The following is a 26,327-nucleotide window of genomic DNA, read 5'->3' on the forward strand; positions in this document are numbered from 1 at the left end:
ATTGAGAGTCGGCAATGGGAACTCCATCTGATTCTAGATGGATATTTGGGCGAAGAGAGGTTTTGTTGGAGTCATTGGTCCCTTCTCTTTATTAATTGTCTTCAGCTCATACTGCTTCAATTTATTTATTTTATTTTATTTTATTGTTGTTGTTGTTGTAGTGTGTGTGTGTGTGTGTGGTGGTGGGGGAGAAGGGGGAGGGGGGTGTGCATTCTTTCAGAAATCTCAATCAAAGAGAGGTTGATGAGTTCATTATGTTGATTGGAGAGTTGGACTTGTTTGTTCCTCAAAACAAGAATGATCCAAGAATATGGATTGTGGATTCTTCTGATTCTTTCACCATACTTGTTTATTCCTCAAAAGAAGAATGATCCAAGAATATGGATATGGATTGCAGATTCTTTTGATTCTTCACCATGAAATCCTTTATTCGTCATTGGGTGAATCCTTCTAAAATATCTGTCTTTTCTTTTGAATAATGTTATCATGAAAGCTAAGGCTTCCTTCAAAGAGTTTTTTCTAGAAATAATATTATTTTATTGAAAATTATTTAAAAATCGTCAGGTTGAAACTTTTTTTCCCAAAATGATATGTGCCCAAAACTCATAGGACCATCTTGCGAGTTCTAAAGAAGCCTCGAAAGTTGATATTGCGAGTTTTGCATAGGTGGTACGAGGATGAGGACGTTGTAGGACCAGTCGGTTGGCTAGGTTGTTTAAAAAAAAATCAAAATGATGCTTTTGCAGCGGTGGCTAAGCCCAGCAACCGTGACAAATAGAGCACTATGGTGGCCATGGAGAAGGGCCAAGACGTGCACTACACTGAGGGTGAGTAACTTCGACGGGACTTCAACATAGGCAGAGGCCAAGCTCAGACCTGTGTGCAAAGCCATCACTAGCAGTGGCACCATGGATGAGATCATGGGTGTGGCAGTCATGTTGGAGTATGCTGTGTGGTTTCAATATGTTGGGCAAATAGAAGAAGCAAGATGACTTTTTAAATTCCATCCCCAATTCGTAAATAATTTCTTCTTAAATCTATCAATCATGCAAATATTTGAAACATGGAGATAGGGGTATTAATTATAGCCCTAACAATATGAAATTCAAATCTGACTGAATGCATGATAGTTTCCTGAAAATTAAATACAGATATGAAACTTGGATCTTAGTTACAAATATGAAACATGGAGCTTAATCAAATATACAAAGGCATGATACCTCCCTCAAAAAGAAGTTAAATAAACACATAATGCAAGACCATTCGCATGGTTAGAAAATCGTACTATGAGATAATTAAGCTGCTTATTTCACCAATAATTTTCAGCCACCAAATTCTCAAATGAAGGATTTTTGAAGCATTGAGAATACTAGGCTTTCATATTTTCGAAAATCTTCCTCGAACCACTAGTAATAATTATAAATTATAATTTAAATGATTTTAAGCAATTCGGTTTGGTTAACCGTTAGATATTAGTCTAAAAATCGGTTAAATCAATTTTGGTTAATCATTTAAAATAGCTTGATTTCAGTTTGTACTTTATAGAGAATTGAAATTTTGGTTTGATTAACAGTTGGAGGAACATAGTTTGGTTAATCAAATCATGGCCAGCCCTAAATATTGTCTATATTGTTATTTAAGAAAAAAGACGCAATTGCTTGGTCTCCAATTTTATTTTATTTTTTCAAAAAACTTTAAACTTCATGTTTGACTCTAAAAATACAATCCATTTGTATCTTATTTAAATGATGTATTTTTAAAATTGAAAAAATGAATGCAAAAATTGTAAATACTATTTTCTAGTAGTTATGGAGAATGTATGATAGTGCACTTAATAAACAGGAAAAAGCAAGGTTTGATCAATTTTTAACATTACTTTTTCATATTTACTTGTTGCGAATATTAAAAAAATTCAATCTTCTAAATTGCGAATATTATTTTCTAGCAGTTATGAAGAATATATGATTGCACATTTACTAAATAGGAAAAAAAAAAGCAGTGTTTCATCAATTTTGGTGGAAATTAACCTACCACACATGTTAGAGAGAGTGAAGAGGGGAGGTACAAAATTTTGAAATTTCAATTTTGCATATGTTTGTTCTCTAGTTTTTTAATTGCCCATTTTATTAGCTCTCAAAAAGTAAAATTATCTATTTCAAAATTTTTTCAAATTTGAATTCATATCTATAATTAAAGTCCCTATCTCCACGATTCAATTCTTTGAGTGATCGATCGATTTATAAAGAAATTATTTGCTTTACTATATTATTTTACACAAGTACAAAAGTAAATGGAAAGAAATATAAATATATAAACATTTTTATATTCTCCATAACTACTGAAAAATAATATTCATTAATAATTTGTATACTAAAGTAAAATTTTGATAGGATAATAAAATGCTTTCTCCATTACCTCCTAAAAAATAGTATATTCAATAATCGATAAGAAAAATATTAGATTATAAACATTAGATATTGATTAAATTTTAAAAACAAAATTTAAATTTTATAAAATATTTTTAAATAGTTTTCTTGTGATAAAGTAAAACTAACAAATAAATTTTAAAATAAGGAAGAAACTTTGAATTAAATAATTTCTTGAAAATAAGTAGTAGTTATAAAGTAAAATTAGTGCAGACATGGGGAATTGGAGATGGAATTCAAAAAGACATCTTCCTTCTTCTATTTGTCCAACATGTTGAAACCTGTAATGGTTTTGGGCCCAACTTTGGTGAAGTATTGTCTGCTTTGGTCCACTACCCTCACTAATTTGTCCTATAAAAGGCGCCTCACATAATTGGAGCCCAAACCATCCTTATAAGAGGACACATCCGATGTGGGATCATGACATGCTCTCCCATCAGATCTCTGACGCCCTCGTCAGAGTGGCTTACACCTCTGTGTAGGATCCACCCACATGATAGTACCCCCATGGTGGCTCTAATACCCATAGTTTTGAAAATCAGACCGAACCGGCCGGTTCAACCCAATTGGACTAGAACAAGCCACTGCACTAGTTCGGATATGCTAGAAAACCCAATTTTTTGCTAACCGGTTTTAACTCGATCTAACCTGGGTGGCTCAGTATGAACCAGCTTGACCTGGTGAGTCAATCGGGTTGACCCGGCTACTTTTATAAGGTATATTACTCAAGGAAAAAAAAAATAAGATAGGATGCCCCCCTTAGGAATTGAAACCTTGACCATGGGAGAAAGAAGAAGGTGTTTACCACCAAACTATAATGAGTTTATTTAGCAAATTTATTTATTGTATATTTCTCAATACACACACATAGTTGAACGTGTGTGTGTGCATGTTATCTATATATAAAATATAAATTAATATATATCAATACATATAAACGTGTGTAAATTTTATATTTACATATATACATATATATAATATGCATACATTTTTTTTTTAGAGAAAATTTTTCATTTCAAAATTTGCCAAGTAATCCTTAATGTATGATCTAAGGTTTAAATTTGTCTAAATTTGGGTAAAAAATAAAATAGAAATTTTTTATCAAGCTTCATCCAAATTCATAAAAGTTCAAATATATGAGACATAATACAAAAATTTGAAATAATTTTAATAGAATCAAATAATTTCTTAGTCTTACACTATATTTAATTTCTAATAATAATAATAATAATATAAATTACCGGTTCAACCATCAGGTTGACCCAACGGTTCGACCAGTCCAACCGATCTAGTGGCTTTACCGGGTCAATCACTAGTCCGATTTTTAAAACCATGCTGACACCAACTATAACAGTCTTGAGCCCAACTCCGGTGAGATATTATCTGCTTTAGCCCACTAGCCTCATGAGTTTTTCTTAAAAAAGACGCTCACATAGTTGGAGCCCAAACCATCCTTATAAGCCCAAGACCTCCCTAATACACATCTGATGTGGGACCGTGACAAAACCCCACGGATGAAGAAGATGAAGTTCAAGAAATTGACATTCGTGACAAGAGAGTGCTTACTGGTGATGGAAGTAAAAGATCATACTAATCCAACTTGAAGAAACCAAAATAGAAGGGGCCTATACACTTGTTTTTTACTCCCGATCCAAAGAAAGCGGTTCAAGCTAGGAAAGGAGGGAAGATGAAGCAAACATTAATAAATGAGGCGTGCAAGAAAGAACTAAGAAAAAAGGCAATGGGAGATTTTGCTAGGTGGATGTATGATGCTGGAATACCATTTAATGTTGTACGTCTGAGCAGCTTTGCAGTGACACTTGAATCGATTGGATAATATGGTCCTAGAATAAAGCCACTTAACTATCATGAAGTGAGAGTTCCTTACCTAAAGGAGGAAGTTAGTCGAATGAAAGAGTTGTTGAAGGTCCATAAGGAGGAATGGACAAAATATGGCTGCTCAATTACGTCTGACGATTGGAGAGATTCGGTTGCTAATAAGGACATAATAAACTTCTTAGTGAACTCTCCAAGGGGATCAGTATTCATCAAGTCTATTGATATTTCTAATCTTGTCAAGAATGCAAATAGAATGTACAGATTACTTGATGAGATGGTAGAGGAAATTGGAGAATCAAATGTGATTCAAGTAGCAACTAACAATGCGTCAAACAATGTTGTAGCAGGGAAGAACTTATTTCTAGAACTACTTTCTATAGTGTATATATTGTTTATTTTAATATTTTAATGGCTTCATTCCTTGATTTTTGAACAGGGAGATTGTTGGAAGCAAAGAGGCCACATTTATTTTGGACACCATGTGCTGCTCATTGCATTGATTTAATTTTGGAGGATATTGGGACGATGCTTTCAATTCATGCAACTTTGAAAAGGGCAATTTTTTTGAATGGCTATATCTATAACTGTGTTGGTGTTGTGAACTTGATGAGACAGTTCACTGGAGGAAAGGAGTTACTAAGACCTGCAGTTACAAGATTTGCAACTACCTTCATCACCCTTCGTTCAATCCACTTTCAAAAGAACAACTTGAGGAAGATGTTTACTTCTGAAGATTGGAATACTACTAAATGGGCAAAAGAGGCAGCTGGCAAAAAAGCAACTACTATTGTTTTGATGCCTACTTTTTGGAATACCATCGTCTATGCTCCTAAGTTAACAGGTCCACTTGTTCGTGTACTCCGTTTGGTTGATGGCGAAAAGAAACCTGCAATGGGATACATTTATGAAGCAATGGATAGGGCTAAGGAAGCCATAGCTAAGGCTTTTGGTGAGAGAGAGGATAAATTCAAGGAGGCATTTGAAATTATTGATACGAGGTGGGGATGCCAACTCCATCAACCGTTGCATGCAACTGCACACTACTTGAATCTGGAATTTTTCTATTCAAACCCCAACATTTTGCAAGATGAAGAAATTATGACGGGTTTGTACAAATGTATTGCAAGGTTACTGCCAACTATTGAAATGCAAGATAAGTTTCAAATGAGTTGGAAAAATACAATGCCACTAGTGGCGTCTTTGGAATTAGTTTGGCAGTGAGACAAAGGAAGACAAAAGCACCAGGTAAAGTGGCATTTGTACTACCTCTTTCTTTTTGAAAATTATTTTTTCTATTTACCTAGTAGGTATTCATTTAAAATTTATTTTATAATAGCACAATGGTGGATGGCATATGGATCAACAACTCCAAACTTGCAAAAGTTTGCTGTGAAAATTCTTAGTCTCACGTGTAGTGCTACCGGCTGCGAAAGAAATTGGAGCATATTCCAACATGTAAGTCATTAGTATATCATGGATTATTATTAAAGAACAAGAACTACCAATCTACTGCTTTTTAGAATCATTATTAACCATATTACTTTAAACTTTTTGCAGCTTCATAGCAAAAGGAGAAATAGGCTATCCCAGCAACGCTTGAATGATTTGGTATTTGTGAAATATAATCAAACTCTAAGGCATCGATACGACAAACGTGACACCATTGATCCCATCTTCCTAAAGGACATTGATGATAGTAATGAGTGGTTGATTGGTAGGATGGATGGCGATTCTAATGAGGATGATGAACTTGTGTTTGAAGATGATAATTTGACTTGGTATTCTGTTGCTAGAGCTGCTGGACTAAATAACCCCCCGCATCACACTAGATCAAGAATAAGTACAAATATGCCACCATCGTCTAGAGGAAGAGGAAGAGCTTCATCTAGTAGTGCAACCAGTGCTAGGGGTCGGACCACAATGTTGGAACTTGTAGATGAGGATGAAATTCAAGTGGATAGTGCAGAGGAGACGGAAGAGGAAAAAGATGTTGGAGAAAACAGTTCTGATGATGAAGAGGAAGATGATGATATCTTCGCCGACTTAGTTGATGATGAGTGATGAGTGATGATTGAGGAGGATTTTCAGATTTTATACTTTGAAATCTTTTATTGTACTCTTTTCTTTTGATGTTGAACTATGTTGAATTGTTGATGCTTTTGGGCTTCGTCTTGGCAATTTTATTAAATTTCCAATTTTGTTATTGAATGTTTTGGCATTTTAAATTCTAATATTACTAGATATTCATATGTTCATATATAAATTACCCCAAATAGACATTTTACACCATTTTAATAATTGTGCGCCTCACCTTCATGAGGCACGCACCTTCGCCTCGCGCCTCGCACCTCGGCTTCAAAGACCCCTTGCGCCTTGGCTTGCCTCGCGCCTCTAACTACTATGGGAGGAAGACCTCAAAGACCAGCAGCTGTACCTCCTCCTCCTCCTCCCCCTCCTCCAACTCAAGACCAAGGACTTCCTGCTGATACGCCTTCTTGGTTCGTTCCCTTTCATCACGAATTCTCTACTTTCAGCAGAGATATGAGATCAAGACTTCAAACCCTTCAGGAGAATGTTTCCTCACTTGATCAGCGCCTCACTCGTATCGAGCAATATCAGGCTAGCTCATCCCATGGTGTTGATCCTATGGACACTAGTTCTGCCCCTCGGAGTGATGGTGAAGAATCTGAGGAAGGCAGTGAGGAAGGTGATGATGAGGAAGGTGAGGAAGAGGAAGCTGAAGAGGGAGAACATGATGATGCTGATAATTGAATTATTTATCATTTTGTGTTGTATTAAGCACTCTTTATGTATTAGCTTTGTTTTATGTTGCTTTATTTGTTCTTGTTTTGGGTTGGGCTTGTAATCTCTATTACTTATGTCCTTGTGTAATATGACTATGCTCTTAATATGACTATGCTCTTAATATGCTAAGTCTCTTTGTGCATATGCCCTTCAAATCTTTTTGAATGATGTCAAAGGGGGAGAGATATTTTGGAGCACAAAAATGAGACGAGTATTTATAGAAAGCAACCATGAAAAATGACAAATAGCAAATATGTAAAGCATATAAATTCTTGGCATATAGCATGGGGGAGGAAAAGCAAAAATGAACATAAGAACTTAATAAATGCATTATATGATGACATACATAAGAACTTAATAAATGCAATATATGATGACATGAGCTATAATGAAATTTACTTGATTATGACTTATTTTTGAACTTACTTATACTTGAAATCATCATTTTTCATATTTGATTTAAAAGCATGCTTATTGTAAGGGGGAGCATTTTCAAAAGTTCTCTCATCTTTGCTCCTTATTTGTCATCATCAAAAAGGGGGAGATTGTTGGCCTAACATGACTTTTGAATCTCGTTTTGATGAAAACAAATGAAAGTTGATTTAACATGTTTTGCTAAGTAATAATGTTTCAGGAAAGCTTAAATGACAAAGTTCAAAAGATTAAAAGAAATGCAAATTCAAGATCACCAAGGACGACAAAGCCACACTCATCTTTAAAGTGATCCAAAGGAAGCTCAAATGGACCCAAAATGATCAAAGCATATGGAAACCTAAAATTGACTCAAGCTCAAGTCTAAGAGGATTCAAAGCAAAGACACCATGAAGACTTCAAGCTTAGATTTTTTAAGGCTTTCGGTTGAACTATGTAAGTACTCCATGCTAAATATCATGTGGAAATGTTTTGAAGCTCATTAGGATTTATCATGGACTTAGAGACCTTGTTTTAAAATCCTGGAAAATGTTTTATAAGTAACAAAGCAAGAGAGCCAAGTTTTTTTGAAAACTGAACTGAAAAATAAAAAATTAAACTGTTCAGGAGACTAAAGAATAACCTCAGGCGCCTAAAGATTTTCCCCAGGCGACTAAAGAATAAGCTTAAGCGCCTGAAAATTTTTTTGATGAATTTCTGAAGAGGCGGTGTAGGCTCAGGCGACTGACCCTTGTCACCTCAGACGCCTGACCCTGTTTTCAATTGAAAATTTCACAATTTTAAGGAACCTCAAGCGACTGACCACGAGACTTCAGGTGCCTTAACACTGTTAACGACTATATTTTTTAAAAGTTTTAAAATTCAAAATTAAGTTTCTTGTGCCCCAAATTTTGTAAAAACTTGGGAAACACTCCAAGTAAACTTGGGCAACATGAATTAACGTTTTTGAGCCTATAAATACATGTTTTCTCTAATCAAACTCACACCAAGCAATTGAAAATCTGCTCTCAAGCTGAAAGCTCTCTTGTTCTCTCAAAGCTCTCTCTTGCTCACTCTTTGATATTCTGAATTGTTGAGATATTCTAAAGTGCTGATCATTCTTCTCTGAGCTCCACAATCTGAATTGCTGGTCCTTAGTTAGAAAAGTAATCCGGTGAATTAGTTCTTGAGCTTCAACTCTATTTCTTTTTATATTTGTTATTGAAGTATATAGTGCTTTCAATTGTACTAACCAGCTCTATCTGAGAACATTCTTTGTACAAAAGAAATTGTTTCTTGTTTCTTGTTTCTTTGACAGTTCAGGTGATTAGATCGTTGTAACCAAGCGTGGGGTATCGCTTGGAGAGGGGGCTCCACCCTAAAGGAGGGTTGTAAACGGTTTGTTCGGCCCGCAAAGGAACGTGTTAGTGGAATCCTTAGGTGGTCTTGCCTAAGGTGAGGACGTAGGCCGTGATAAGCCGAACCTCGTAAAAAATCTCGGTCTCACTCTCTACCCTTTTCCATTTAAATTTCAGCATATACAAATTGTGTTTTTTCAAAGTGCGATATTGCTGAAAACTGAGATTGAGAAGACCTTTTAATCTAAGAAAGTACGTTGGTTAATATTTTGCGGAAACCTTTAAGGGAGTATGTTGATTAACCGCTTGCGGAAATCTTGATTAAAAGAAGCGCTTAAAAAATCATTCATGCAGGGCTACAAACTGAAATTTGGCAAACGCTGAAATAAGAAAGTGTTGCAAGCTTTCACAAAATTGGTTAAGTATTGTGATTGGTTGATTGTTTATTGTTTGGTTTGTGATTGGTGTTGTGATTGTGGTTGATTTGTTTGAATATTTAAAATCAACAACTTTCTTGTGTGATTACTAAGTAATAAGTTGTAAATTTGTAATAACACTTAAAAGAATTTTTATAAACCCAATTCACCCCCCCTCTTGGGACAACACCTTGACTTTCACAAGGAGATAGTGCTTATACATTTAACACATCAGAACACAACAACAGTATTTCCTCTTTATTTCTTTTCTTCTTCTTTTTTTCCCTCTATTTAAGAGCAGTTCCAAAACTTGTCAAAATGTCCCACATTCTAATCTCATAATTTTATCTAGTCTCTAAAATTTGCTTATTCTAATAGGTGCATTTTAAGAGTTATCTCATTCAATAAGAGATATTTATTCGCATTCTAAAAATACCTATTTCAGTAAGCGCCTTTCAAAGTTCTATTTCTTTTATTTTAGAGAAATTCTAAAACTTCTCAAAAGCACCCCCATTTCTATCTTACAATTGTATCCTTACTCTCTAAAAGGTATGTGTTTCAATAGGGATCTTTTTATCCCCTTTCATAAAAGATTCCTATTAACTCTCTAAAAGGCACCTATTCCAATTGGTGTATTATGAGAGTTATCTCCTTTATAAGAGATGCATATTCACTCTCTAAAAGACACCTATTCCAATATGTGTCTTTTAAGATTTATATCCTTCCATAAGAGATACCGTATTCATAATAGATGCCCTCTAAGAGATATCTCCTTTCATGAAAGAGTGTCTCTATCTCAAGGATATATTGTTCATATGGCTAACACAAAAGAATACTATAATAACATCATCTCCTTTCCCTCTCTTTTTCTTCTCTCTCTATGTTAGACAAATTACAAAACTTCTCAAAATTATCCACATTTTAATCTTACGATTTTATTATTATTATCTAAAAGATATGTGTGTCTTTTAGGAGTTATCTCTTTCCATAATAGATACCTATTCACTCTCTAACTATTCAAATAAATGTATTTTAAGAGTTATGTCCTACTTATTGCACATGCAACACACATGACTACTACTAGCAATTATAAAAATGAAAAAAGAGAGTAATATTATTATTATTTTGTAAAATATAATGTTATAGTATTAAAATACAATAAGATAATCGACTGCAAATATAATATAATAGATGATATTATAATATTATAATAAATATCTATACATACTATTATAATATATTATTAAGATATTTTAATAATACATTGTAATAATTATGCACATGAGTATATATTATTACCATATAAATAATAACATTATTATATGACAATATTTAAATTTATAAAATGTATATGTTGTTGTCATTAATATTAATATTAATATTAGTTTTATTAAATTCTTGCAAGAATATTAGTCAAACCAATAATTATTTTCTGACATTGCCAAATCCTACTCTAAGTTTTATTTTTATTTCAGTACTTACTATTATTAAGTTCATTATGGTCTTTTTTTTTTTAATCTAATACTTATCAATACACAATTCCAAGAAAGGCCAAAAAACTTTCTTAATTATGCACTTATCAGTAAGCTCTACCAGTTTTCCCTAAATTCCAAATTTGAGTTCCCCACTCTAGGAACTCCATTGTCCTTGTCCCCTCTTCAAATTCTGCATGTCCATTTACTATTTCCTCGACATGAGATGTTGGATAATTGAATCTAAAAATAGGATGCGTAAAATAAAATTGAGGGAACTTATCAGTTGAGGCAAACATAACACTACCCTCAGAGAAGATTTCATCCCTCCAATACGATGCAGAAGGCTCGTTAGTGTCTACCCCAAGATACAACAATCCTTACGATTGACATGCACTCACCAATCAAGAGATAGGAACAACATAACTTGGTTAACCCAAATAGATATAGTGCAACAATGGCCACAGGAAAGAAACCACCAACCAGACCAATAATAAAATAATTTCTAAATAGAAGAATTTGTGAGGAAGAAAAAAGCACTAGCGATTGCGTACTCATAAATATCTACCTCAATATACATATATATAAACAATTATTATAAAATGGTCACAAACAGTCATAAAATGGTCAACTACAATGGTCACACAACGGTCAACAACAACAGCCACAAAACGGTCACATAAATGGTCATAACCATTTTTATAACAATTAATAAAAGTGAATAAAGGGCCATTAGAGGAGAGAAGCAGTAAAGGCTTTTGAAATACCTTTACACAAAATAACAACAATCCCCCTCTATTTCAAAAGACTAAAGAATATCCGGTTTAACCAACTAGAATGTAATATATAGTATCTGGTGTCTTTTGGGTTATGAACCAGACACTTGAGAAGATAAGTTATGACCTAAGAACGTATGATAAAACAGTAAGTCTCTATGAACCACAATTCCTATAGTAAATCACACAAGCTCCCCATCCACACTACAATCTTAAGTTTAGTTGTTCAATGCGAATTGGCATGAATAGGCCATGCGCCTCACCTAGATTTCATGAATGCTCTGGCAATACTGCCTAAGATTACATAGGAGCAATCTCACTCCACGCTCAAATAGGTGAAGCAATAAAGGCTTTTAAAATACCTTTATATGAAATACCAACAAGGGAATCCTTAATTTGATCGATGGATGGCAACTTTACTACTTAACACTGCATCATCAAATTAAATTTCAAAACATGGACTTCTCTATCGGTCCTAATAATTTCTTTTCTTCTTTTATCAAAAATAAAAATGTTAAACAAAAACAAAGGCTTGAGAGTTCTTAAAGAATCAAGTCAAAGGCATTTTATACCTGAACAATACTTACATATATAGATGTAAGAACCCGACCCGAGATATGTAGATTGATTAAATAACAAAAGGGTAAAAGGTAAATTTTGCAGGCTTCGTCGATGAAGCCATTGTTCTCGTTGACGAAGGCCCTCATACTCTTCGTCGCCGAAATTCAGAGTCTTATCGACGAAGAGATACCGAACATGTTGTAAAATATCGGAATAGGGTTCGTCGCCGAAGGAGCCGGTTTGTCAACAAAATGTGTGGATGATTCGTCGACGAAGGCGCCGTTTCGTCGACAAGGTTGGACGGGTCAAAGGAGCTATAAATATCCTCCTTCATTACTTAGTTGCTAAGAAAGCTAAAAAACTATCTCTCTCTCTCTCTAGAACTAGCGAAATCTCTCCTTCTTTCTTCGATTATTCGTTGTTCGTCACCTGATTCAACAATCCGACGTTACTGCGTGGATCAGGAGAGGAATCTCTACGTTTTTAGCGGATCGAAAAGTTGTTTCGAGGATTTTCGGGTTTTGACCCAAAAACGAGGTAAGAGTCCGATTTCATTTTCGTTTTGGTATATATGTAGTAGTAAGAATTATAGTGAAGTATAGTTCTTGAATGTTTAGGTTTTGGGAACTCGGTTCGTAGTTTTGAAGCCGTAGAGTTCGTATTTTGGTATTTGGAAAAGATAAGAGAATTCTATTTATATCAATTATTTTTTAAATCGGGATCAGTAAACCTGTAGTTTACGATCGTATGTATGTTTTGGCTACATATTTGGGAAAATCTATCAGGTGAAAATGCGGGATTTTCGAATTACAGTTTTTGGGAAAATTTGGGGTTTCGAGTATCATCTCTATTTTAGTTGGAAAATCATATGTTGTATAAAATGGTGGTAATGGGATGACCATACTTGTATTTGTATTAAACTGTATTTCTCAAACTGAAAACGATATGATTTGTGTATGCTCAAATAAGTGTGGAATGAACTATTATATGTAAAATATTTCAGGTTTTGTAAAATAGCTAGGAGCGGCTAATTACCGTACGCTGATGAGTATAGGAACATGAGTTCCAAAATTGTTCCAGGTTTTGTAAAGCAACTAGGGGCGGCTAATTACCGTACGCTACCGCCATGTCTCGGCTAATTACCGTAGGCGAGAATGTCCGGCTCTATATCCGAGGGTATGAAATATCGTCTGTTTGTTCCGGCTGGTCACCAATGGGTGTGAGTGGACACCGTACTCGCAACGGTATCGCTATGAGGCTTCGATTATTGCAGGGTATCGTGTGCTTGAGTGTGACGACACTGACCGTATGTCTGGTATCGTATGTATAAGAACTGAATTGTGAAAATATTGGAACTGTATTGTGTTATGTTTTATGTTGAAATAACACTCGTTTGTCACACACTTATATAACCTGCTTTCTTCCTTACTGAGAGGTGTCTCATCTCGAATATACAAATGTTTTTCAGGTCCTTCGGGTAGCCGAAACTAGCATCCTAGTGTCCGGAAGCGTGGGTGTCGGTTAGCTACATAGAGTACCTGTGTAAGTACGGATGTTGTAACCAGGTTGTCATTGTTGGGTTTTGTAGACACCCGGGCTATGTATGGTATTTTTGAATGTAAATCCTAGTTATGTATAGACTCTGGTATGGTACGTTGTATGGTATGATGTATGTATAGAAACAACACTTCTGCTGTGTATTTGATGCGTATTTGATGAGTATAGATATGTATGTGAATGTGTATAGGGTGTACGTGTACCCTACAGGGTCAGACCCTCATTCAATGTAGTATCATGTATGTTTTAATTGATACAGAGACAGGTTAGATTACTATATTCACACCTGAGACCCATCCACGGGTTCAGGGCGTGACAGTTTGGTATCAGAGCAAAACCAGGTTGTTAGATCTTATAGACTTAGTTAGGCGTAGCTATGTGTACATACCAGAGTATAGGATGTAGGAAATGAGTAGAGTAGGTCGAGGATTGTTTTGTTACTAGACGAGGACTCATTGACTGTATTCTGTGTTTTTCCTAGAATGACGATTTCAGTAAAATCACGGCAAACCATTGATGAATTCATGTCGGTGCGGTAGGACAGACCTAGATCTATGAGAGTAGTAGACATAATTAGTTTTCAATGATTGTGTTAACTGTGTACGATATAGGAATTCTAACCGATTCCTATCTTACTTTTAGAATGGAGCCCAATAATAACAACCTGGACAGTGGTTCCGAGGGGACTACGAGTGACAAGTCTCCTTCTGTGCCTCGGGATTTGACGAGGCAGGTTATGCGAGAGATCGGGCGGAGTGTTAGGAAACGTGAGCATTCTCCTACTGCTATGGGTTTTACCATAGAGAGGTTCACCTGCATGCACCCTCCGACATTTACGAGAGGACCCGATTCGATAGTAGTAGAGAACATGGTGCAGAAGACCGAGAAGATATTGGAAGTTCTGCACTGCACTGACTAGCAAAAAATTTTCTATTCTACTTTTCAGCTAGCAGGAGAGGCCGAAAGATGGTGGACGGCTGTGAGTCTGCTTGAGAAGCAGAGAGCTAGTTCATCTGGTATGACTTGAAGCCGCTTCAAAGAGGTATTTTTCAAGAGATACTTCCCAACTTCCACTTGTGATGCGAAGGCTGATCAATTTTCGAGCCTGACTTTGGGAACCCTGACGATGCAGAGATATGCTGCCAGATATATTGAGCTATCTCGTTTCGCGCAGTATTTGGTCTCGAACGAGTATGAGAAGACTCGAAAGTTCAAGAAGGGTCTGAGGAAGAACATCCGCAAGCTTGTGGGTATGCTGCAGATTCGAGAGTTTTCTGTTCTGGTGGATAAAGCCACCATAGTTGAGATTGACCTTCAAGGGGATGAGGTGGTACAGGAACTGAGGAAGAGGCAAGTATCTTCTAGTTCTCAAACTGGTCCTCGACAAGGACAGTGGAAGAAGAAGAAGAACTATAGTTTGGGTTATCGTCAGAATACCGAGCGGCAGAGTTCTCAGGGGGATCCATCCTCCGCACCATGCACCAAGTGTCGTAAATGGCATGATGGTGAATGCCATCCATATTGGGGTAACTGCTACAACTGTGGCAAACCGGAGCACATATCCCGAAACTGTCAGGCATAGATGAGTGACATGCCTGCAAAAAGCCAGAACCGTGGAAGTAATCAGATGCCTCGGGGGAACTAAGGCAAACACAGTTCCGGCGAGAGTATACTCTCTTACTCCAGCAGATGCGGAACATGCGGGAAACGTAGTGACAAATACCATATTATTGCTTTCGAAAAGCGCTGTTGTTTTATTTGATTCGGGAGCAACCCATTTGTTTATATCTGCTAGTTTTGTGAAACTATGTGGGGTTGAAACTCAAGTGATGGGTGAATGGTTGTCTATGGCTACATCAACTGGGAGTGTAACGATCTGTAATAGAATGTTGGGAAATTGTCCAGTGGTTATTCAGAGAAGACTGCTACCGGGGAACCTAGTAGTGTATGACATGTGCGGATTTGATGTCATACTGGGGATGGATTTGTTATTCTCTAGTTATGCGGTGATTGATTGTCGTAGGAAGGTAGTGGTGCTCAGACCTCCTGGAGAGCAGGAGTATGAGTTTGTCGGATCGTGTATGCGTTCGACGCCACAGATTCTATCTGCTATATAGGTGAGAAAGTTACTCTTGGAGGGTTGTCAGGGGTACCTAGCTTGCATGAAGGAACCACCTCGAGATGATCTGAAACTTGAAAATATCCGAGTGGTTAACGAATTTTCGGATGTATGCCCAAAAGACTTACTCGATTTACCTCCTGATCGGGAGGTGGAGTTCGCTATTGATCTGCTACCAGGCAAGGCGCTGATTTCTAAAGCTCCATACCGGATGGCTCCAGCTGAACTTAGAGAGTTGAAGGAGCAGTTACAAGAACTACTGGACAAGGGCTTTATCCGACCGAGTGTTTCGCCCAAGGGAGCTCTAGTATTGTTTGTGAAGAAGAAGGACGGGTCGATGCGAATGTACATTAATTACCGTGAGATCAACAAGGTAACAGTGAAGAACTGATATCCATTGCCTCGTATCGATGATCTGTTTGACCAATTGTAGGAAATGCTACTGTCTATCTGATATGTCTCTTCAGGAATAGGAGGAAATTCGAAGGAAGGATCATCTTAACGCAGGAGCTGACTAGAGTGATTCAAAGGTACACATTTAGAGCAGTCTTTGATAAGTTTTATATGCATTGTTCCTATTGAATGACTTTAATTGATAGGAAAGATTAGTACTTCTGTTGATAGCTTGGTAGGCTTTCTGTTTGTTCTACCATGTTTAATTTTGTTTTGTTAACAGTTTGGATTTCTATGTATGCCCAGAGTAGTTGTAAATATTTAATTTGATCAATACATTTACCTTTACTGATAAAAAAAAAAAACGCAGGTCTTTTCAAAGATCGATTTACGGTCAGGGTATCATCGGGTGAAAGTTAGGACGGAAGATATTGTGAAAACTGCTTTCCGAACCAGATATGGTCACTACGAGTTTCTGGTCATGCCATTTGGGTTGACTAATGCTCCGGTGGTATTTATGGACCTAATGAATAGGATTTTTCATAAATACCCAGATCAGTTTATAATAATATTTATTGACGATATTCTGGTATATTCTAAGAGTCCGGAAGAGCACGGAAAACATCTGAGGTTGGTACTTCAGGTACTGCGGGAGAAGAAACTGTATGTTAAACTGAAGAAATGCGGGTTCTGGCTTAATCAGGTCGCGTTTCTAGCCCATGTAGTGTCGAAGGGTGGTATCTCAGTTGATCCTGATAAGATAGAAGCACTGGTTGACTGGGTGAAACCGAAGAGTATGCAAGATGTTCGGAGTTTCCTAGGACTGGCTGGGTATTACTAGCAGTTCGTGGAGGGATTCTCTAAGTTATCTGCCCCTCTGACACAGTTAATGAGGAAGGGTGCTGAGATTTGACTAGACTGACGAGTACGAGCAAAGTTTCCAGGAGTTGAAACACCGACTGGTCACTGCTCCAATTTTAACCATCCCATCTTGGGACGGTGATTTTGTAATTTACAGCGACGCATCGCTGAAGGGGTTGGGATGTGTACTGATGCAACAGGGGAAGGTAATTGCTTATCTTTCTCTGCAACTCAAGGAGTATGAGAAGAATTACCCCACGCACGATCGGGAGTTGGCGGCGGTAGTATATGCATTGAAGATCTGGAGACACTACTTATACGGTGAACAGTGTGAGATCTTCACGGACCACAAGAACCTCAAATACTTTTTCACACATAAGGAGTTGAACATGAGGCAGAGAAGGTGGTTGGAACTGATCAAGGACTACAATTGCATGATTAGCTATCATCTAGGGAAAGTTAATGTGGTAGCTGATGCGCTAAGTCGGAAGTCAGAGCACGCGTCAGAATATGTAGTAGAAGGTCAACATCATATCATACGGGATCTGAAAAGTCTTGGCGTGGAGTTGGTGGATGGTAATCATCAGGGTTTCATTGCTAGCTTGGTGATCTAGCCGACGTTATTTGAGAGGAATAAAACCGCGCAGGCTAATGATGTGGAGTAAGTCGAGGTTGTAGAGAAAGTGCAGCAAGGGTTGGCTGCAGATTTTAACATCTCTAAGGGAGGTGTGCTGAGGTTTGAGACCAGATTATGTGTTCCAAACGACGAAGGGATAAAGAGGATGATCCTAGAGGAGGCGCATCGTTCTTTGTATACGGTACATCCGGGTAGTACAAAGATGTATCAGAATTTGCGCGAGTCCTTCTAGAGAGTGGCATGAAAAGGGAGATTACTCAATTTGTGGAGCAAAGTCTGATGTGTCAGCAAGTAAAGGCTGAACATCAGAGGCCAGCAAAGCCGTTGCAGCCATTGAGTATTCTGGAGTGAAAATGGGAGCAATTCTCCATGAACTTTGTCACCGGGTTACCACCAGCACTACACGGGCAGAATACCATCTAGGTAATCGTGGACAGGTTGACTAAATCTACTTACTTTATACCGATGAAGGTTAGCTATTCGTTGAGTAGGCTAACAGATTTGTACGTGCAGGAGATAGTCAAAATGCACGGGGTATCGGTGTCCATTGTTTCAGATCGAGACCCGAGATTCACTTCTCGATTCTGGAAGAGCTTGCAGGAAGCACTAGGGACAAAACTTACTTTTAGTATAGCGTTCCACCCCCAGACTAATGGACAGCTAGAGAGGACGATATGGATCTTGGAGGATATGTTACGGGCTTGTATATTAGACTTCAGTCGTAGTTGGATGCAGTTTCTACCATTAGTGGAGTTTGCCGATAACAACAGCTTCCAGACTAATATCAGGATGACACCGTTCGAGGCATTGTATGGTCGGAGGTTTCAGTCTCCTTTGTATTGGGATGAGGTCGGTGAACGACAGATTTTGGGTCCCGAACTCGTACAGCAGGCTTCTGAGAAGGTTAGATTGATTAGAGATAAGATTAAATCAACTCAAAGTTGGCAGAAAAGTTACGCGAATGTTCACTGTCGTGAGTTGGAATTCGAGGTTGGAGGTAAAACATTCTTGAGAATCGCTCTGATGAAAGGAGTGATAAGATTCTGGAAAAAGGGCAAGCTGAGCCCGAGGTAGATCGGACCATTCAAGGTATTGGAATGAGTGGGTCCGATGGCCTACAGGATTGCACTACCCCCAGCATTCTCGAGGATCCATGATGTGTTCCATGTATCCTTGTTGAGGAGGTACGTGCCGGATTTGTCGCATGTGATTAGTTACGAATCGTTAGAGATTGGGGATGCTTTGGCGTATGAGGAGATACCCGTTCAGATTCTGGATCATAAAGTTCAAAAGTTGCGTACCAAGGAGATACCGTTAATGAAGGTACTGTGGCGGAATCACACAGCTGAGGAAGCTTCTTGGGAGTTAGAGACGGAAATACACCGAAAATATCCCCAATTGTTCTGAGTAGTAGTTTTGATAGCAAGATCGGTATGGGTATGTATAGTAATGTCGTGTGGTTAGTCTCTGGGAGAGTTTGGTAGTATTGTGAGCTCCGAAGATAGTGTATGTATATAATCAAGGTATTCCTCCGCCATAAGTGAGGGTATATATGTATTTGGGACGGGGTTGCTATGTGGGTGGCCGCCGGCTCTTCCTAAAGTCGGGTATGCGTTTGGAAATGTAGTTGAGTTGGTAAAAGAGAGATTACAAATTTCGAGGACAAAATTTTTGTAAGGAGGGGAGATTGTAAGAACCCTACCCGAGATATGTAGATTGAATAAATAACAAAAGGGTAAAAAGGTAAATTTTGCAGGCTTCGTCGACGAAGTCATTGTTCTCGTCGACGAAGACCCTTATACCCTTCGTTGCTGAAATTCAGAGTCTCGTCAATGAAAAGATACCGAATGTGTTGTAAAATATCGAAATAGGGTTCGTCGCCGAAGGATCCGATTCGTCAACGAAATGTGTGCATGATTCGTCGACGAAGGCGTCGTTTCGTTGACGAGGTTGGCTGGGTCAAAGGGGCTATAAATATCCTCCTTCATTGCTTAGTTGCTAAGAAAGCTAAAACTCTCTCTCTCTCTCTCTAGAACCAACGAAATCTCTCCTTCTCACTTCGATTCTTCGTTGTTCATCGCCTGATTCAACAATCTGACATTACTGCGTGGATTACGGGAGGAATCTCTACGTTTTTAGCGAATCGAAAAGTCGTTTCGAGGATTTTCGGGATTTGACCCAAAAACGAAGTAAGGGTCCGATTTCATTTTCGTTTCGGTATATTTGTCGTAGTAAGAATTATAGTAAAGTATATTTCTTGGATGTTTAGGTTTTGGGAACTCGGTTCGTAGTTTTGGAGCCGTAGAGTTCATATTTTGGTATTTGGGAAAGGTAAGGGAATTCTCTTTATATCAGTTATTTTTTAAATCGGGATTGGTAAACCTGTAGTTTACAATCGTATGTATGTTTTGGCTACTTATTTGGGAAAATCTATTGGGTGAAAATGCGAGATTTTCGGATTACAATTTTTGGAAAAATTTAGGGTTTCAGGTATCATCTCTATTTTGATTGGAAAATCATATGTTGTATAAAATGGTAAGTAATGGGATGACCGTACCTGTATTTGTATTAAACTGTATTTTTTCGAACTGAAAACGATATGATTTCTGTATGTTCAAATAAGTGTAAAATGAACTGCTATATGTAAAATGTTCCAAGTTTTGTAAAACAGTTAGGGGCGGCAAATTACTGTACGCTGATGAGTATAGGAACATAAGTTCCAAAATTGTTCTAGGTTTTGTAAAGCAACTAGGGGCGGCTAATTACCGTACGCTGCCGCCATGTCTCAACTAATTACCATGGGCGAGAGTATCCAGCCCTATATCCAAAGGTATGAAACATCGCCTGTTTGTTCCGACAGGTCACTGATGGGTGTGAGTGGACACCATACTGGCAACGGTATCGCTGTGAAGTTTCGGTTATTGCAGGGTATCATGTGCTTGAGTGTGACGACACTGATCGTATGTTTGGTATCGTAAGTACTGGAACTGAATTATGAAAATATGGAACTGTATTGTATTATGTTTTATGTTGAAATAACACCCGTATGTCACACACTGATATAACCTGCTTTTTTCCTTACTGAGAGGTGTCTCACCACGAATATATAAATATTTTTCAAGTCCTTCGGGTAGCCGAATCTAGCATCCTAGCGTTCGGAAGCGTGGATGTCGGTTAGTTATGTAGAGTACCTGTGTAAGTACGAATGTTGTAACCGGATTGTCATTGTTGGGTTTTGTAGACACCTGGGGTACGTATGGTATTTTGGAATGTAAATCCTAGTTATGTATAGACTCTGGTATGGTACGTTGTATGGTATGATGTATGTATAGAAACAACACTTCTGCTGTGTATTTGATGCGTATTTGATGAGTATGGATATGTATGTGAATGTGTATAGGGTGTACGTATACCCCACAGGGTTGAACCCTCATTCAGTGTAATATCATGTATGTTTTAATGGATACAGAAACAGGTTAGGTTACTATATTCACACCAAAGACGCACCCGCGGGTTTGGGGCGTGACATAAAACAAACGCTCCCCATTCTTCATAAATGTTTCATTTTTATCCAAAATAATGAATCCACAAGGTGAAAATTGATCAACACTTTGTCAAACTAAATGTTCTTAATATTTATTCTACCTCACCAAGTTACGCATCAAATTCAATCAAATCACAGTAAGTATTAAATTGCAATCATTACCGAACACTGAACGATGTTCACTAGAAAACAGAGCATTGATAATACAGCTGACCTTGTCGCTGAAACCAAACATCACAGAAGACCCAACGTCGAACGTATACCCATCTCGCTGGTAAAAGCCAGAGCTCCCGCCAGGAATCACATACTTCTCCAACACCAACACCCTAGCTCCCTTTACTGCCAACTGCGTTGCAGCAACCAGTCCTCCAATTCCTGACCCGATTACAATCGCATCGTAGTAGCCCTCCTTCCTCACTCCTCCACTACCCTCTCTCTCCACAGCTTCATCCACTCCCAACTTCGATTTCAACCTAAAGCTCTGATTCCTCAAACCCACTTCATAAAACCCTGATTTCGCTCTGCCGAGCTTATCGCCATTAAAGTCAAGCGCTCTTAGGGGACGAACCGATGGAAATCCGGGTGCTAGATTTCTGGGTCTAAAAGTGCCCAACTGCGGATTGCAGTTGGCGAGGGATGAAGCAAAGCCCAATTGGGAAATGGGTAGAGAGTGGAAGAGGAACATCTGGGTGTTGTTGAAGAAGAGAAAGTTTAGTTGTTTTTGCTTTATTGGTTTTGAATTTGGCAGTGAAGGGAGGGTGAGTGGAGTCTTGAGACCCCTCCACCATTCCTCGAGCGGATGAGACAGAAATTTAGCATTTGGCAAAATGTAGATGGAAGGGGAAAATGGAGATCTTAGCCAAAAAGTTGTGGATATATGCACTTTTCCGCAAGCAAAGCACTTCCAGCTTCGCTTTTGGCTTCTCCCTGGTAATGCTACGGGGTAGGCCTCACATGGGATAAAGCTATATTGATTTTCCTAGCACGCCATAACGCCAAGGGGAAATGGGAATGGGGCTTTTGGATTTTGGTTGGTTATCTTGTGTAACACTTTGGTCTCGACTTATTTTGTCTATTTTTTTTTCACACCAACTTCTAAAAAATTTATGTGCTGGTTCTAAGCTACTAACAATCTGCTTATTCAAGATTTTGAAATCCAAAATTCATGTTTCATTTCTAGTTTTAAAATGCTTTAATTTTTTAGATAATTGTTATTTAATTCCAATTATTTTAATTCTTTCAATTATTGTTTAAATTTTAAATTTATCTAAGTTTGAATTTAATTTTTTTAAATCATTCAAAAATGTACAAAGCTCCCAAAAACCTTTGTGTTCCCATCACATGAATACAACCACTCATACATCTAGGGCCTTTAAATCATACCACAATATAGTGCATATCTCTAAAGGAAGAAATTTATCAATAGGACAAATTATTGCATCATTGTCACTAACTACCCATTATTTCCAACCATGGCAACACCTACAACTTGTCGAAGGTTAGGGAGAGTGAATGATAGGTAAGAATATTTTGTGAAATAGGAGTGATAAGTAAGGGTTCCAACTCATCTAGATTATAATCATGATGTTGGCAAGAATCATGATTCCTTTCGATATTAAATTCAAAATTTTGTTCTAATACCAGACATAGGAATTGGAATTAGGGCTTGGATTTTATTTCATTCCAACCCTAATTCCACGTACTAAATGAGGGATCACATACTGTTTGAATCCCATTTAATTTTTTTTAGGAGATGGAATGAAAAGAGAAATCTTCTTATCCCTCTTCCTAGTAAAAATGAAACTCCAAAATAAAAGTATTTGCATCCCTCTTCATAAATTTGTTTTCACTTTCACTTATTCTCACTACTTAAATTCAAAACCTTTAACATAAATGTCTTATACAATCACGTTCTAACCATTAAAAGGTTACATAAGGATACATCCATCAAACAAGCCACTGTTTGAAATAAAAATTAGGAAATTTTCTTTAGATAAATTAGAGAACCAAGAAAGTGATACATTAAACCTCTAAAATAAAAACAATAGTCTGTAATGACAAAAACAAAATTACCATCTATTTATATTTTGGCAATAATCAACTTGAGTTATATTTGTGAAAACCTTAATTCGTAATTGTCATATCAATTGTGAATGAAAGATTTGTTTAATTTACAAGCTTATATAAACATACTACTTTAATTTGATTTGAGCATCCTTAGTAAGTTGTGCATTCCAAATGCCCTGAGACTTGTGACCTTTAGTTTTGGGCATTTTTTTTCCCAAAATCATGCTCAAAATAAAATTAGAATTAATTTCCCTTTTTTTTTTGCCTTTTTTCCAATTTTAATTGTCAAAATGTTCTTATTTTCCAAAAAAAAGTTTTCGAAAAACATACTTTTTACTATATGTTTATTGCAAAAGCGCACAAAACACATTTGGATGATACAATGTAACCATTAGTAGTTGGTCATGTGATAGTAAATATGAATAGGAATGAACTCATTATATTAGCCTCCATCAAAGCTTTCGAAATGGTGCCATATTTTACAAGGGATACTAACCCTGTAGAATGGGGATGGTAAAGAAGGAATCGTAATATTCATAGAATAAGGGAGAAAGAAGAGAGGAGATTTGACACATAAGAAAAAGGGGAGGAAGAGTTGAAAGAGAAGAGAATTAAACAAAGAGAGAAGAAATAATGAGAGAGAGAGAGAGAGAGAGAGAGAGAGAGAGAGAGAGAGAGAGAGAGAGAGAGAGAGAGAGAGAGAGAGAGAGAAGTTGGAGTTGTTTAGCATTGAAGGTCATTTTATAATAGAAATTGTGCATATGTAAATTCTTCTCATATTAAGCCAACATCAATTCTACGGTTGCAATATTAAATTTTGGACATTAATCATAATCATAAAAACATTAATCATGTATTGGGGAAGTCTCCAAACACTAAGGATGAGTTTTGCCCCTCATTTTGTCCAAATTTTCCCTTCTTAAAAGCAAAAGTTAGGTCTAGCGCGTTTAGTAATCAACTTTTCCAACTTTTAAAAATGAATTTTTAGCTTTTTGATGAGCTTTTAGAAGTTACAGATTTGAAACTTTCAAAAACTAAAAGCTAATTTATATCTCAAACAAAATATTCTATTTTATTTGTTCTTTTTTTTTTCAAATATTATAAAACTATCAAAGTATTAATTATATTTTCTAAAAATACATATTCATTATAGTTGTTTTAAATACTTTTAGGCACTTTACAACTTTTTTACTAAAAGCTCAGAGCCAATTTTTTTCTTTCTAACAACTCCCTTTTTTCTTTTTTTTTATAATAGGGCAAATATTTTTTATATAATATCAATAAACGGCTTTTCATTAGTTCCTTTTTAAAATGTCTTTTTTAAAAACTATTAGAGGGTCAAACTAAGCCTAAGAAACCTAATTATTATAACTTACTTTTCCTCCCTTGTCTCATCTAGTTAACTTATTGTGATTCCTTGGATGCTTGTGTTAAGTGATTCACCTCCAAATTTTCTATTTGTTATGTGACCAATCACTAGACTTTTGTCACTGTATTCGAAGTGGTGCACAAAGATTGCATTAATGGTGACCCCCACAATTGCTTCATTTAGTCACATTTAATGCTTATAAATGAGAAGCCCTAACATTATTATTATTATTATTATTATTATTATTATTATTATTATTATTATTATTATTATTATTATTATTATATCCTTTGGTCATGAAGCATATATTAGTTTCACTATCTTCATAGGGTGATCGATTTCCTGATTTGTCAAAATATAAACGATGCCTATCAACGGTGGGCTTGGACTTTTCATCATTTTACATGTAATTAACCAATAGAAGATTCTTATAATCCTTATAGTTAGTGAAATCTATCAAAATATTCTGATCCCTCCTCCACCCCCCCCCCTATGTTGCTAAGTCTGGAAAAAAATAATCACAGACGATGGTTCATCCTAAAGGAAATTGTAGACTAAGACGTGCCTCCATTTTTTTCTTAACAGAGAACATATTGGCTAAATATTATGAATCATAATGTTACTAGTAATATTGGTTCTGCCACATCCATAAAAGGATTATAGGTGAGTTGCAGTAGACATTTTTTGTTGTGGATTTTGTATCGCCAAACATATTTTTCTCATTTGTGCTCCATCAAATGTCTTTTTTGTACCATTCAAATTGTTAATCATTGTGGTCACCATAGTTGCTACCTCATGAGATGTGTGAAACACCATATGAAAACATTTTTTTGGCATTTTGTCGTTGAATCACGATCAAATCAATATGGGTAAGTCTAACTAACTTTAGTAACATCATGTCTCTATTAATAATATGTCATGTACTTCTAGTAATTGGCAATATATAGTGTTCCACCGATCATGCCAAAAAAGATGTTTTGTGGTGAAAAGCACAGAGCACCTTTTGATAATGTGGATGTTGATGATTGGTTGATGGGGTAGTAAATATGAATGGAAATTGACTCATTATTCTAGCTCTCGTAAAAAGTTTTGGTATGGTGCTCTATTTTTCTAGGGATATCCTGCGAAAAAAGGATGGTAACGAAGGAATTGTAGAATTTGTAGAAAATCATAAAGTGAGGGAGAAATGAGGAAGGTGATCTAACGCATATTAGAAAAGGGGATGAATAGTTGGAAGAGAATTGGGCAAAGATAGAAAATAGTAGTATATGTGCGTGTATGTGTGCGCGCGTGCGCGCTCGTGTGTGTGTGTGTGTGTGAGAACCCGAATCGTGATATATGGAATAAATAAATAAGAGAAGGGTAAAAAGGTATTTGAGCAGGCTTCGCCGATGAAGCTGGAATTCATCGACGAGGGCTTTTCGGTTGTTCGGCAACGAAATGCAGGTTTTCGTCAACGAGGAGAAGCCAAGAGATTTCGAGAAATCTAGAATCTCAGACTCGTCGATGGGGTCACCGCTTCATCGACGAATTCCCTTCGTTGACTCGTCGACGAAGACGTCGCCTCGTCGACGAGGTTGGCTGAGTCAAAGGTCTATAAATATCTTTTTCCATTGCTTCTTAGTTAAGAAATCAAAATCCTTTCTCTCTCTCTCTAGGAACTCGAACCTCACTCTCTCTCTCTAGATTTCTTCGTCGTACGTTGTTAGAATCATC

General features: G+C 36.9%; 1 protein-coding gene across 1 annotated transcript in view; it reads right to left on the minus strand.

Moving 5' to 3' along the window:
* The window catches only part of LOC131161602 (prolycopene isomerase, chloroplastic), a 66,009-nt gene extending 43,797 nt beyond the window's left edge, over nt 1–22,212 (minus strand). The window contains exon 1 of the mRNA XM_058117472.1: nt 21,390–22,212. Within this exon, the coding sequence (XP_057973455.1) occupies nt 21,390–21,860 (471 nt within the window). The 5' untranslated portion in view covers nt 21,861–22,212. The remainder of the gene's footprint in view (nt 1–21,389) is intronic.
* Between the last annotated feature and the right edge of the window lie 4,115 nt (nt 22,213–26,327).

This window comes from Malania oleifera, chromosome 1, assembly GCF_029873635.1.
Source record: "Malania oleifera isolate guangnan ecotype guangnan chromosome 1, ASM2987363v1, whole genome shotgun sequence".
In the NCBI taxonomy this organism is placed as follows: domain Eukaryota; kingdom Viridiplantae; phylum Streptophyta; class Magnoliopsida; order Santalales; family Ximeniaceae; genus Malania; species Malania oleifera.